This window comes from Rhamphochromis sp. 'chilingali' (assembly GCF_963969265.1).
Source record: "Rhamphochromis sp. 'chilingali' genome assembly, chromosome: 7".
In the NCBI taxonomy this organism is placed as follows: Eukaryota; Metazoa; Chordata; class Actinopteri; order Cichliformes; family Cichlidae; genus Rhamphochromis; species Rhamphochromis sp. 'chilingali'.
Genome location: NC_137934.1, coordinates 35,821,298 through 35,835,530, shown reverse-complemented (window position 1 = coordinate 35,835,530; position 14,233 = coordinate 35,821,298). Strand labels below are relative to the sequence as shown.

Sequence of the window (14,233 nt, the reverse complement as noted above, 5' to 3'; positions counted from 1 at the left end):
ACTCTTTACCACCTCCTTGGTGTTGGTGTTCAGGAGAAGACTGTTGTCATTGCTTCAGTCAGTTAAACAAATCTATACTAGAAAAATTTGCATTTCCTGCGAAAATGCAGTGTGCATGCTGTAAAGCTGAAGCTGTCTGCTGAAAATAGTTGAAAATAGCTGAAGAAGCTGAAGAAATCAAAGTCAGTGTTTAAAAAGTTGTTGAAATTTTAATAACTTTGCAGAACAACATCAAGTTAGCAAAAATGTAATAACTTATCAGAAATGCAATAACTTAGAAGAAACATAACAATTCAGCAGAAATGTTGTAGTTTACCAGAAGCTACAACTTAGCAGAAATGTAATAATTTAGTCAAAAATTAATAACTTGGCAGAAATATTACAACTTACCAGAACTGCTATAATTTTGCAGAAATGTAATTATTAGGAAAAAAATTTATACAGATAACAGCTGAAAACGATGAAGTAACCTCAAAGTTACTTGTTTAACTGTGAAAAATGACCAGAAACATTAGAAAAGAAAGAAAACCAATTCAATTCAATTTATATAGCGCCAAATCACAACAAAAGTCACCTTAAGGCGCTTCATAGATACAGAGAAAAACCCAACAATCATATGACATATGACCCCTATGAGCAAGCACTTTGGCGACAGTGGGAAGGAAAAACTCCCTTTTAACAGGAAGAAACCTCCAGCAGAACCAGGCTCAGGGAGGGGCGGCCATCTGCTGCGACCGGTTGGGGTGAGAGAAGGAAGACAGGAATACCAGCCAGCAGATAAACTGATGTGAAACAAAACCAAGGTAAAATTGCAGAATTTACACAGTTGGTGAAATGTAAAAATGGCAACATAAAAACCCCAAACAAACAAACAAAAAAAAACCAAACAACATTTAGTTAATAAATGCACAAGATGATTCGATGATAAATATGGTACCAATCTACAAAATACTGTCGAAATGAAGTCCACATTGTGATATATTTCAGGTGTGGAGAGTCACAGAGCTAAACAATCGATGTGCATATTTAAAGAATCAAATAAAGAACATTGTTGTGGAATAAATTACAGTGAATAATAATCACTGCCCTGCGTTAGAGAGTGACTTATGATGAGGTATTAATTGGCTTAACTTTACCTCTAACAGCTTTTCAGATAGTGCTGTGACCAGGGTGAAATCCATCATAAAGTAACTGTAAACAGTAGAACCATTAGCATGAATGTTATGGTTCTACCCTGATCAAAACTCAAGTCAGCTGTGTGACCTTATATAAAATGATAAAGAGGAACACATATAAATGACCTTTATGAACTTTTCAAAATGACTTTATATGTCTGACCCATTATCTATATATATTAGAGCAGATGTGGAAAACCACTGTTAGACCTACTCTATACTAACACAAACACAGTCAAAAATTCATTGCTAGTGTGACATGTGGTCCTTTTTGCCTTTGACCAATGATATGCTGGTTACTTGGACCAGTTTAGTATTTGCTGTCACAGAGGAATGTTAACCATAAATCCAAAAGACAAAACTGAAAAAATATGTTAATTGCAAACATGTTTTTGCTTAGTAAAAGGATTGAAATTACATGGAAACTGTCACCTTAAAGCCTCATTGTAAATATCATCACAAACAGATGTTTTCCACACGGTTAACAAAGCTCCACCACATCCAATCACTGCATATAAATCTAAAAGAAAACAACAACAAATAAAATGTAATTAACACAAGTGAAGTCTAAGGAGCTTGGAAAGAAAAGCGTCTGGACTTCTTTGAGTTCCTTGAAGACGTTTCACCTCTCATCCGAGAAGCTTCTTCAGTTCTAAGGGTCAATGGTGGAGAGTCCCAGATTTAAACCCAGTGGGAGTTTCCCCCCAAAGAGGGACAAAGAACCCCCTGATGATCCTCTACCTAATCACATGAGCCAAGGTGTGAAAGTGGGTGTGGGTCCCAATCAGCCAGGGTTTCGGGTGAGCTCATTGTGAAACCTGGCCCCACCCTATCATGTGATTTCCCGAGGTCAGGAAATCACCCACTCCCACTCCCAGGGTGTGAGTGGACGTTACGGTGTCTGGGGAGGGAACTCAAAACTGGATTATAGATGGCAGACAGTTGGTGTCATAAACCACCGCCTCTGTTTAAAGATGGTCGCTCACAGTGGACGTAAATGACTTCTTTCACTCCTCCATCTGTCCAAAATGTGAACATTGGCATCCTCAAAGACTGACCTTTGTCCTTTAGATGCAGATGAACTGCTGAGTCTTGTCCCGTGGAGGTGGCTCTTCTATGTTGTGCCATGTGCTTGTGAAGTGGCTGTTTGGTCTCTCCGATGTAGAAGTCTGGGCATTCCTCGCTGCACTGTACAGCGTACACCACATTGTTAAGTTTGTGTTTAGGAGTTTTGTCTTTCGGGTGAACCAGTTTCTGTCTGAGTGTGTTACTGGGTCTGAAGTACACTGGGATGTCGTATTTGGAGAAAACTCTCCTGAGTTTTTCTGATACACCGGCTACATAGGGGATGACAATGTTGTTGTGTCTGTCTTTCTTATCCTCCCTCGCTGGTGTCTGATGTTCTTTTCTGTGAAGCTGGAATGCAGGCACACTGGACGAGCTTATTCTAAAAAATACAGAAAAAGGAACATTTTATTTGTGTTAAGGCCTAAAAACTACAAATAAGTTATACAATGAACAATATTGAAATACCTTATAGGTGCTGCAGGCCATATAACCAGAATCCAGAGCAATCTCACACTCACATGATGGTGAGGAAAGACATGAGCTCTGCAATGAGGTTTGAAGGCCTCAGTTGGGACACGGAAGAACTCAGAAGACAGCAATACCTGCACAGAGAGACAGAGTAGAAAAAGCATAGATTTGTAATCCATAATGTGAATTAAAACTCAAAAAGTGTCAACAAGTATAATCATTTGAGTGTGGAATTATTTATGCAATAAACAGGATTTTAATTAATTAATTGAATTAAAAACACTGACATTTTTTTTTATCAAAGATAAAGAATGATACCTCTCTCTGCTCTGAGGATCACTGAGCATCTCTGACAGGAAATACAGTTTCCTCAGTATGAGTCATCATTGATGGTCTCAGAGGTGTGTAGTGTGGTAGCATGATGATGGTCTCCAGATCAGGCAGGAGGTCAGGTGATGGGTGTGTCATCTTCTCCATTGAAGACACACTGGTATGGCAATTCATAACACAGCAGTCTCCTTGTGGCATGTAGTTATCTGTGCAGTCCAGCACTGATGGATCAGGTTTGGCTCAGCAGTTCATGAAGATGGTGTCTGAAAAAATATATCTAACAAAACACGTGCTTATAACACCACCCACCCAGCTCAGCCCCCAAGTGTCTATGTAATGCTGGTATGGGGTGTCGGTTACTAAGTCTAATTAGTGCATCAGAAAGCGGGGGCTACACCTAAAGCCCACACTTTTTGATGTCTTTGTTTATTAGCAGCTTTTTCCAGCTGCTCAGAGAATTCTGACTTGGCCTTTATCCACCCAAACCCAAACCCACCCGGATAAAGGCCAAGTCAAACTCACACACCATACCAGCATTACATAGACACTTGGGGGGTGATCTGGGTGGGTGGTGTTAAACTGTAGTCGGGAACTTTCAGAAAACTATCCATTTACTTCTAAATCAGTTTTTATACATATTCTGTAAGCTGTACTAATGTTTTTCTCTACATAATGTATCATTATAGACATCTCTGGTAGCCTAAAGATAGTTTATAACTTTTGACATTTTTTACCTGTAAAACATGATAAGCAAAAACTCATTCATCACAAAAACTTTTGATTCTACAAAAGCTACTATAATCAAGAAAATATAATTGTCTGTATTTATTCATGTGACCCATAATAAATACCTGCATTTATGTGGGATTTATTTATTTACTATTTCATATTTTCAAGCCCTTGGAGGGGAAGATCTCGTTTGTTGAGCTACATACGTCACAGTAAAAAGATTTAGTCATTTAAAACATGAGAATAAAAGAAATGATGTTGGTTTAATAAATGTTGCAGCACATTTCAGATCAGAGGTGCATGATAGCAGATGTTCTCTGCTCTGCATGAAGTTCAGCAATGATTTGGTGAAATGATTAATAACATTGCAATAAGAAAGGGTCTTCTTACAGACAGAGTAGGGAAGACAATTTTTTCAATGAAAAATATTTTTCATGCTCTACAATCAGTAAACTCTGTAACAAACATGATCTGTAATTGTTTCAAAACTCACCAGACGACTTCATGATTGGCTCGAGGACAGGACACAAAACACAGGGTTGTGGTAACTGTAATATGATCTCAGAACACCTGAATATAGACATTTCTGTGGCTGAGAAATAAAAATGAGGTCAAGCAGGGTGTTCTTGTCTGTAGTGCCAGAAGTGATCAGCTGTGAATACCCTCTCGACTGAAACTGCTCCAGAATCTGTTTTCTTCCACTCTGCAACTGGTTCTCATTAAAATCTCCACACACAATTATTGGGTGACAGTCCATTATTTCAAGTGAATCTAAAAGACTTACCAGGTTTTGCATGAATGGTGTCAAACTGTAGTCAGGGGGTCTGTACACAACAGCAATGAGTGCAGGGAATGGAGCCTGAACCTTCAACACTAAAAACTCAAGATCAGTGACATTATGTAGATACTGTTTTACCTGAACCTGAAAATGATTCCTCAAATACACAACAACTCCCCCACCACTTCTGCTGGCCATGTGAGGAAAGTTTGTGTAGGACACATGTCTGTTGCGTTTGAACATGGTGTAGCCATCCAAATGAAGACTGTCTGCAACAAAGGAGCCTTGAAGGTGAGACTCAGTGAGACACAAAACATCTGCTAAACACATTTCATGATGACTCTTGATGTCACTGATGTGAGATGGCAAACCCTCCGTATTGTGATGGATCAGTGTAAGAGTGTCAAGTCTGCTGGCTGTTTCTCTGACCTGAAGAAGAGGCATCATTTCCTCAACACTGGCTTGTCTCATGGTTTGGAGTGCTGCAGTTACCTCGGGATTGGAGTAAATCTTTTTCTCATCCAAGTCCTGCAAATAGAGTCCACTGAGAGACGTCACCCTGCTGAGAGCAACGTAAGCCATACCTGGTTCAAAAATGTTCTTCATTGAAACTACAGCTGTCTGTGTTGTAAGACCCTGAGTTTTGTGAATTGTGCAAGCGAATGCTAGCTTTACAGGAAACTGTCTGCGTACTGCTCCTTTAAACTTCAGACTCTCCTCTGCTCTCTCAATGTAAACCAGATCATCAGAAGCTGCATTAGCACTGCGTTTGTGTCTCATAGGCTGCCGGTTGTCCATCCTGAGCCCCAGTTTAATTATGTGTCCATCATTTTCAGATCTCACCACCTTTACCAGTATACCAAAAGCACCGTTGACCAAACCGTTTAGTGTGTCCAAGTTTCTGGTCAGCATGACTCGAGCTCCTTCAGCAACATTCAGAGTGTCAGGTAAATCATTTCTCCCACCTGTAAATGGTTTGTCTCTTCGTTCCATTCTGCCTGTACATTTATCCTTCTGGAAATCGTCTGCATTGATGATTATGATGTTTGAATGAAGCTTCTTCAGGGTATCTGTGTTGTGGGATTCCACATTCTTGTTGGTGGCATAAATGTGTAAGACCTCAGTTGGACATTCTTCTGGTGCAGTCACAGCCTGTGACAACAAATCTCTGTCGCACTGAGAAAGCTCATCTGTCTTTTCTTTGACTCTAATCCTGTTCAGCATCTCTGCAAAGGCCACATCATCTTTCTGACGCATGATCTCGGTTAGAGTGATCATCTGAAAATGTTCCTGCCATAGGTCAATCTGTTCTGGATCGTAAACACAGAGAGGTTTAGACTGTCGCACTGGTGGCAGCTGGTAAAAATCTCCAACAGCTAAAACTGACATTCCACCAAAAGGTCTCTGAGTGCCTTTGATTTGTTTCAGTCTTGCATCCACATAAGCAAAAAGGGGTTTTGAAACCATTGAAATCTCATCAATAACAATAATTTCAGCATTCATCAGCTCAGATCTGACTTCATCCAGTTGGTTACCAAGTCCTTGAATGGGTGGTTTCAGACTCCTGGGTAGTTTCAGTAGAGAATGTAATGTAGAGCCATTGATAGAAAAAGCTGCTGTACCGGTAAATGAAGTCAGTAAAACAGTTGGATTTGATATGTCAGCTTCTTCTGCATTAGCAGGCAGTCTGCTCAGGATCTTTGATGCTTCAGAATGAATACACTTAATCAGATGTGACTTTCCAGTTCCTGCACCACCATTGATATAGAAGAAAAATGGATCTGGGTTCAAACCACAAACTCGCTGAATACACCAGTCTCTTATGGCATAGAACACGCAGGCCTGCTTCTGGTTCAGATTCTGATACATTACACGTACCACGGCTGGATCTACTGCAGGTTGTTCTCTGATGGCTCTGATCTCTGTTACAGCATCAGACTGACGACTGTAGTCGGGGACATTCTCCTGTTCGTTCTCATCATCAGAATGTCTCTCAGGAAGATTCTCATCACATTGCAGCCTCACAACTTCAGATTCAGGAGCAAGATTACACCATTCATCAATCACAACATCCCTATTTTGTTCAAACTCTTCCAGTGCACTCTCAATATCCTCAGAGTTCTTCTCATACTTGTCTTTATTTCTTTTCACAACCCTTTTCACAGACTCACTGTGGTCTGAACATGGAAGTCGTACAAAACCTGAGTTGTAGAAGGACTGATAGGTTTGGAACCCTTGTGGTTTCAGTTCCTGCTCTGATCTGTGTGGAAGGTAAAGTCTCAACAGTCGACCATAATATTGCTCAGGATCTTTTTCCTGTGAACAGTGGTAATATCTGATTATAGCTGGTTTATCATTCTTTCGCCTTTGTACAAATCCAAGCTGGTTTAGAAGAGGAAGCACATCTTTTCCTTCATTTGGACCACTTACCAACCTGCACAAGGCAGCAAAATCAGCCAGTGACATTTCCTCATATTCTGGGGTCTCAGGTCTGCATTTGTATTTATCACTCAAACTTGTCATCCAAATATTACAACTGTCGTGTGTTGTGCTTTCCAGGAAGCTCATGGGCCGACTCATTTTTACTGGGTTATCATCTGTTGGTACAAATACAACACTGCGGGAACATTTTTTCATTTTTAGGCCACAGACTCGAGTCACACACTCCTGTGCGCTGATTTCTCTCTTTTTTGAGTAAGCCTGCATCACAGCTCTCATTTCATCACACTCATTGACGGTGTTCTTATCAGAGTTGTCAATAACTGTCTTCAGGTATTCAGAGAGGCCAGATTCTTTCTTTGTTATATATTTACAGAGGTATTCTATACATGAATAGGCATTCAAAATGAATGAGACATCTAAATTAGAGTTCCAGGCTTCAAGCAGGTCTGGGTTGTAATTGTTGATCCAACACTCATTTGGGTCACGTTTCAGAATCAGAGCTGTTTTCTTGTTTATGTCTTGGAGGCATTGTTCATACTCATTCATTGTCAAGTTGCATCGTGACAGAATCTGCTCTATGGTGAGGGAAGCAGCTTCAGGTTCCTTCAGCAGGTTCAACAAAGGTCTGAGTTTGGCTTTTGCAGCTTCAGTGTCTGAATCCTCATCCTGTCTCACAATCATTGTTCTTGTGGCTGGTGGTTTGGGAAACCCAAATCTACAACCAGAGTTCACACTCTTAAAGCATGTCTTTGTGTGGTTTTTGCTGTGCTTTTGTAGCTCAGTGACTTTTTTGTGCAGTTCAGGTTGTTTTTCTGGATCAGGGAGTTGAGCTGAGATGTATCTGTCAACAAAGTCACAGACAGTTTGGTCGTCATCCACATCTGCTTCTACCTTTTCTCGAATCCACAGCAACATGTGTATATGTGGACTACCTCTGTGCTGGAACTCAACTCTGTAAAAGTAATCAATGATCTCACCAAGGGGCTGTGCAGGAGAAAAAAGCAAATCTCTGAACAAAGCCTCAACACGTTTATCAAACATTCGCATGGTGGTTACTGGATTTGATCTTAGAATTTCACACTTTTCTGACCAGTCCAGGGCTTCAAAATCAACCTCTTCACCTTGCTGTCTCTTTATTGCTTGAATCACTTCAGGCCATCTCATCTCAGCAGCAGAGAAAGTGACAAAGAACTGAGGTGTTCCTATTTGGCGAACCATGCTGAATAGATCTCTGGTAGTTTTCTGCCAGTAAGCTGGAGTTCCTCTGAGTGGCTGCATAAATCTGATTGCATCTTTATTTCTTACCAGCTTCTCTACTTCTGTCTTACTTTGTAACATTCCTGATGTAATTTTGCGTCCATCTTTGGTCATAGTTTTACCTTTCCTTAGCTGTATTGTCATGCTGGAATTAGCCAAGTGTATTTCAGTGACAAACTGTGAGAAAAACAGGTAATTTGTGTCTTTAGCAAATCTTGCATCAATGTTGAAAAGCCTTGACTTGAAGTAAGCACTTGGTGTGAGTTTAAGACGTCTCTTTTCATCCAGTGTATTCTGACCAGTAGGAAACTGCACAGGAAATGCCATGGCTTCCAAATGAGGAGTTCTGAAGAAGCTAACAGGATTGTTTCTTTCTGCAGGAGCCACACAATATGTGTTATCAGTGAAACAGAGAATCTCTTCTGAAATGTCTACGGGCTGCAGACAACTTTCTAGAGCAAAACCTCCATTGTTCAAATCACTTTCTGGTTCATCTGGATTTTGTTCCTCTGGTTGTTCATCACAGGATTGCATATTAATATCTTGGTCACTTTGAGACTCACTTTCACACAAAAGGGCATCTTTTTCATAGTTGTCAATTTCCATTAAATCTGCTTCATTATAATCATCACTTGCCATGCTGGCTTCATCACTGCTGTCATCATCAGGTAACGTTGGATCACAAAGCAATGCATCATCTCTGATAATAATATCTGTGTACTGTGGATGAATTTGTTTCAGTTTACGCAGAGCTTGAATGAGTTTAGACCAGGTGACAGTCTGGAACAGCTGATGGCCTTTGTAGCACAGTCGTCTTTTCAGCTTTATCCTCATGATCTGTGATTGGCTTCTGATCCTCGGTAAACTGTCAACTGTTTGTTGGACCTCAGATGGTACACACACCACATTACCACGTATGAGTCTCTGTCTCCCCTTTGGAAGAGGAATAATCTTAGCAAATGGTATGCATTTGGCAATCAGATGTCTCTCCAGAATGTTGAGATCACAAAGTTCAGCTGGAATATCCTGCAGTTCTAAACCGTTAACAGCAGCAAGCCTGGGCATGCATCCACTTTTGAGGGAACTGTGACATGTGTGACAGATATACTCTTTTTTTCTCTCAACAGGAAAGCTGCAGTGATCATGACATGCTTCATCACACACATGAACAAATTTACCAGTTAGGCACTGATGAGCTACAGTCTGGTGTTTTGAGTAATTTTCTCTTTTGCAGATTTTCACCTGATTAGGAAAAGAAGCTTTTAGACAAACAGTACAAACATAAGATGGTGCTGACTTAATGTTTGATCTGAAACGAGATATGGCCTCATTCATTAAAGTGTTCTCTGGATGACACTGTAAACTCTCAGCTGGTCGATGCATCTGGCGATATTTCCGTTTTATATTCATTGCACATCTGATATTATGCATCTGTCTGAAAGAAAAACCGTTCCAATATTTTACTCTCATTCGTTCTCTCATATTGTCCTTGTGTTGTTGCTGAAATTGTTTTTCTTCTCCATACCGCTTTGTCATATAAGATCGTTTTTTCTGTTTAAAATCTTCGCTTTTTTTATATAGGTTATATACATATGACCTCATGTAAGCTTTGTGTTTCTCTCTGAATCCAGCACAAGTTCTGTATATTCTTCTTATACGCTCTTTCTGCTTTTCTCTGAATATGGGAGACTCTCTATATGTTCTTGTTACACGTTCCTTCTGCTTTTCTCTGAATATGGGAGACTCTCTATATGTTCTTGTTACACGTTCCTTCTGCTTTTCTCTGAATATGGGAGACTCTCTATATGTTCTTGTTACACGTTCCTTCTGCTTTTCTCTGAATATGGGAGACTCTCTATATGTTCTTGTTACACGTTCCTTCTGCTTTTCTCTGAATATGGGAGACTCTCTATATGTTCTTGTTATACGTTCCTTCTGCTTTTCTCTGAATAGGGGATTGTCTTTATATGTCCTTATGACACATTCTCTTTTTCTCTCTCTAATTTTAGCACTTTCCCTATACATCTTTCTTAAATGTTCTCTCTGTTTCTCCTTATAGGTAGCATTTAATTTATACAATTCATTTTTGTACATGCTCTTTTTCTGTCTGTGATCAGGATCATTACACTTCTTAGTTGAGTTTTTTTTCTTTGTCTTGAAGCTTTCATCAAACCTGTACATCTGCCTTTCTTTCTTCTTCTGATTTTCCTTTCTCTGTGGTACTTTTTCTTGGGCTAATAATCTTCTCCTTATTTTTCTCCTTTGCTGTTTATTATATTTCAGCAGTTTATCTGAGAGTTCCTCTGTTATATTAGTTAAACAGTAGGCAGTGTTTGAATCATTCTGAGGAACAGAATCTGATGTTACCTGCGTTTCTCTCACAGAGGATGCAGATGTTTCTTTTTCTAAATACTCAGAAGGAAGATGGTTGTTTTCAGTAGCAGCTGTCTCATTTGAATAATCCACTCTGGATGATGTCACTTCAGTCGTTAAAGTGTCTCTCACAGTCTTCTGTGTCTGGTCAGTAGATCTTTGGGAGTTTATTTCATGAACGGCTTCATTTAAAGCTGGTGCTGTAACAGTTGTAGCTGTTTGTCTGTATTCGGTGGTTTGATTAGCATCTCTTTGGTCAGCAGCGTTTTCACTGTGAAACTCGATGGGCTGTAGCTCATAAGTACAGCTTGGTGCGATGCTGAACATTCTGTACAAACGTTTGATCCTGTCAATCATGTCATTAAGACGTGTGAATTTCAACATAACTGCAGTTCCACCACTTACACTTAGCGACAATGGCATACCAGTAGACTTACGTGGGTGAGGATCAAAATATGCATATTCACCTGAAGTCAGCCTGCTAACAGCGATGACTGTTCCTCCCATGACTAGCAAAGCATAGCGAACGTCTGAAGCCAAACACTGTAATCCCTGTTCAAGGCTCGGAAAGTGATCTGTACCATCAAATGTGCCGTAATGAGCAAACTGAGACATGTCGACTTGATACTCGTGTGTGCGGCTGGTAACAACTGAGGGAAGTTCATCGCAGGCTAGAAACACACTGTTCACAAACCTCAGTCTGGCATCTGAATAGACGGCATGGCCTTTGTCCAACACACGGTTTAGATCTGCTCTGGTAATAAATTCATCCTCGTGTAAGAATGACAGGAAAACCAAACTGTTAGCCATGCATTGCTGATTCCGGTACTTTCCATACCTAGGAGCGGCCTGGCTTCGGGAAGCACAGACGCTACTCACTCGTGGACTTTCACTGTTTGTAACCTGTACATGAGACTGTCCTGGAGCTTGTCCATCATGCTGTGTTTGTACAGTTAGCTGGGGTTTAGTCTGGATTACCTGCATAACTTCAGGCTCTGGGACAGACACTGAGGGAACACTTCTTTTTACCACATCTGCATAAGACACTGTGGCTGTCTCTTCATCATGCTGTGTTTGTACAGTTAGCTGGGGTTTAGTCTGGATTACCTGCATAACTTCAGACTCTGGGACAGACACTGAGGGAACACCTTTCTTTACCACATCTGCATAAGACACTGTGGCTGTCTGAACACTGCTCTGCACTTCTGTGCTGGGAAAAGCTGAAACACACACCTTTACCTGCTCACTGCTCTGAGAAACATTCACCTGTTCTTTCTGCTTTTGCCATCTAAGCTTCAGGGACTGCGACCTTTGACTTTTTCTTGGCATTTTGCTGAAGTACAATCTGGAGCTTATATGTGGTTATACACAAATATAAACAAAACTGAACCTTGAAACACAGAAAAACTTATAACTCCTTAAGTTACTGTTAAATCTGAGAAATGTACTATTATACTATAAAATGTTTTTATGAATATATGAATAGATGTTAAAAAGCTGATTTGTACTCCAAACTCAAAATAAAGGAAATTCAAAGTTCTCTGGAAACAATTTGGTCCGTTTTATTGTACCTCTTTTAGAAACGGGGTTTCTTCAGCTGGATGTTCTGCAGCAGTCAGGAAACAGGAAGTCTGGGTCCTCAGGCACTTCTCGATGACAATACTGACTGAATACTTACACTGAGTGACAAAATGGGTTAGTCCTTAAATAATAATACTATAAACTTGCAGTCAAATGTTATAGCCAATGAAACAGACTAACAGACTGGATCTAATTTATTATTTATCTGAATGTATGTATTACAAAATAACCAGATTATCTTATTACAAATAAACTTATAAAAAGGTGATATTTTATACAATTGATCAAAGTAAGCCAAACTAGCAGTCCAAACTAAAGTCTAATGCAAAATTAAAATGACAAATGTAGGGCTGTGTAAGTAGTTTCTACTATAAGTTCTACTGTACTGTAATTCTACTACTGTATATTCAACTTGTAATTTAAAGCAAAATGACTGAATGTGAGAGAGCTTAATGACAGGAAAGAAAGAGCAGTGAGAGCAGAGATCTCTCAGAATTCTGTAACAGATAGATCAAGTTCTGGTAACTTGGATTTCTGAAAATTGGATTCTGAAAGGATTCTCAAAACTTGGATTCTCAAATTAGATAGAGCAGTAGAGATAGAGGGATACAAGATGGAATGGCTTTCAAATTAGATAGAGCGGTAGAGATAGAGGGATACAAGATAGAATGGCTTTCAAATTAGATAGAGCAGTAGGGATAGAGGGATACAAGATAGAATGGCTTTCAAATTAGATAGAGCAGTAGGGATAGAGGGATACAAGATAGAATGGCTTTCAAATTAGATAGAGCAGTAGGGATAGAGGGATACAAGATAGAATGGCTTTCAAATTAGATAGAGCAGTAGGGATAGAGGGATACAAGATAGAATGGCTTTCAAATTAGATAGAGCAGTAGGGATAGAGGGATACAAGATAGAATGGCTTTCAAATTAGATAGAGTTGGGAGAGTGATAGGATAGACAGAATTGCTTATAATGATAGAGAGAGAGAGGATCTTCTGCAGCAGGTCACCTGTAAGACACAAAAGGCATGGAATTAGTCATATTTCCAACATGCTTGGATTTACCATATTCTTCAGACTATATGGCACACCTAAAATCCTGTCATTATCTCAAAAACATACAATGTGCCTAGCGTATCGATTCTGGTTATGCTTACTGACCTCAAACGGGATTTCTGTGGTACACAGCGCTCAAAATTCTGTCAAATATTTTAGTAAGACTTCGTAAGCTACAAAGCTGCGCTGCTTGATGTATTGTCAGAGCATTATGGCTACCATAGTCAGGACCCTCGCAGAGTAATTCGTACGGTGCTTCAACATAACATTATGGTGTGTGTACAAGGACCTGGCACGTGCTAAGAGACATGCTTAAGAAGCAGATTTCAAACTGATCAACCCATGAAGAGTTTGATGGATTTGTGGATGAGGAATGAACTGAAAAAGTGAGTGTATTGTTCTGTATTTTATGTGTTACAACTGAACAGTGTTGAGAGTTGTTTGTGAATGACTTGAATAAAGTTTGACTTATCTGACTGTTTGTTTGGCTTAATCTGCCTTAAAAACAGGCTTGTTTATTGACATTATGCCTTATAATCTCAAAAATACAATACATGTAGGGCTTTAAATACTAAAGACTTCTACAGTAAATTATTGGACTGAACAGAATGACAATGTTTAACAAATGATGGTGGAACTGTTATAAGGACATTTTTACATTCTATTAAAACAATAAACTAAGTCTATAAACTCAAACTAAGACGTGCTGCTACAGTAACTTACTGTAAATATTAAATGGTCCAACAAAACCAACACACTGAGGTTACAGCACAGTTTCAGGTCACTCTGTATGAATTTTGGCAAAATGAGAAATTTGGAGACAGCTAGTTTCTACACAGCAGTTTCTACATATTTCAGTCACATTTGGGGCATGTTTGATACACAGCAATGATTTGCTCGCACTGCACACTTGATCAAATGATAACATCACAGTTTCAAAGCATGCAACAATCACAAATGATACTTGATACTAT

The 14,233-nt window shown here is 39.6% G+C and overlaps 1 protein-coding gene and 1 long non-coding RNA gene across 2 annotated transcripts; both read right to left on the bottom strand.

The window, feature by feature from the left end:
- Positions 1-2,206: 2,206 nt before the first annotated feature.
- Positions 2,207-3,520, bottom strand: LOC308399909. Its single transcript, XR_013972271.1, has 3 exons — positions 3,030-3,520; positions 2,709-2,845; positions 2,207-2,622 (listed from the first exon to the last, which is right to left on the bottom strand). It is a non-coding gene; the product is annotated as an uncharacterized lncRNA (long non-coding RNA).
- Positions 3,521-5,065: 1,545 nt separating this feature from the next.
- On the bottom strand, positions 5,066-14,022 carry LOC308400354 (uncharacterized protein; the record flags this gene model as incomplete). Its single annotated transcript, XM_080887998.1, has 3 exons — positions 13,983-14,022; positions 5,224-13,213; positions 5,066-5,107 (listed from the first exon to the last, which is right to left on the bottom strand). Exons 2-3 carry the CDS (start codon positions 11,947-11,949, stop codon positions 5,066-5,068), a joined length of 6,768 nt encoding a protein of 2,255 aa, XP_080744124.1. The 5' UTR covers positions 11,950-13,213; positions 13,983-14,022.
- Positions 14,023-14,233: the final 211 nt, after the last annotated feature.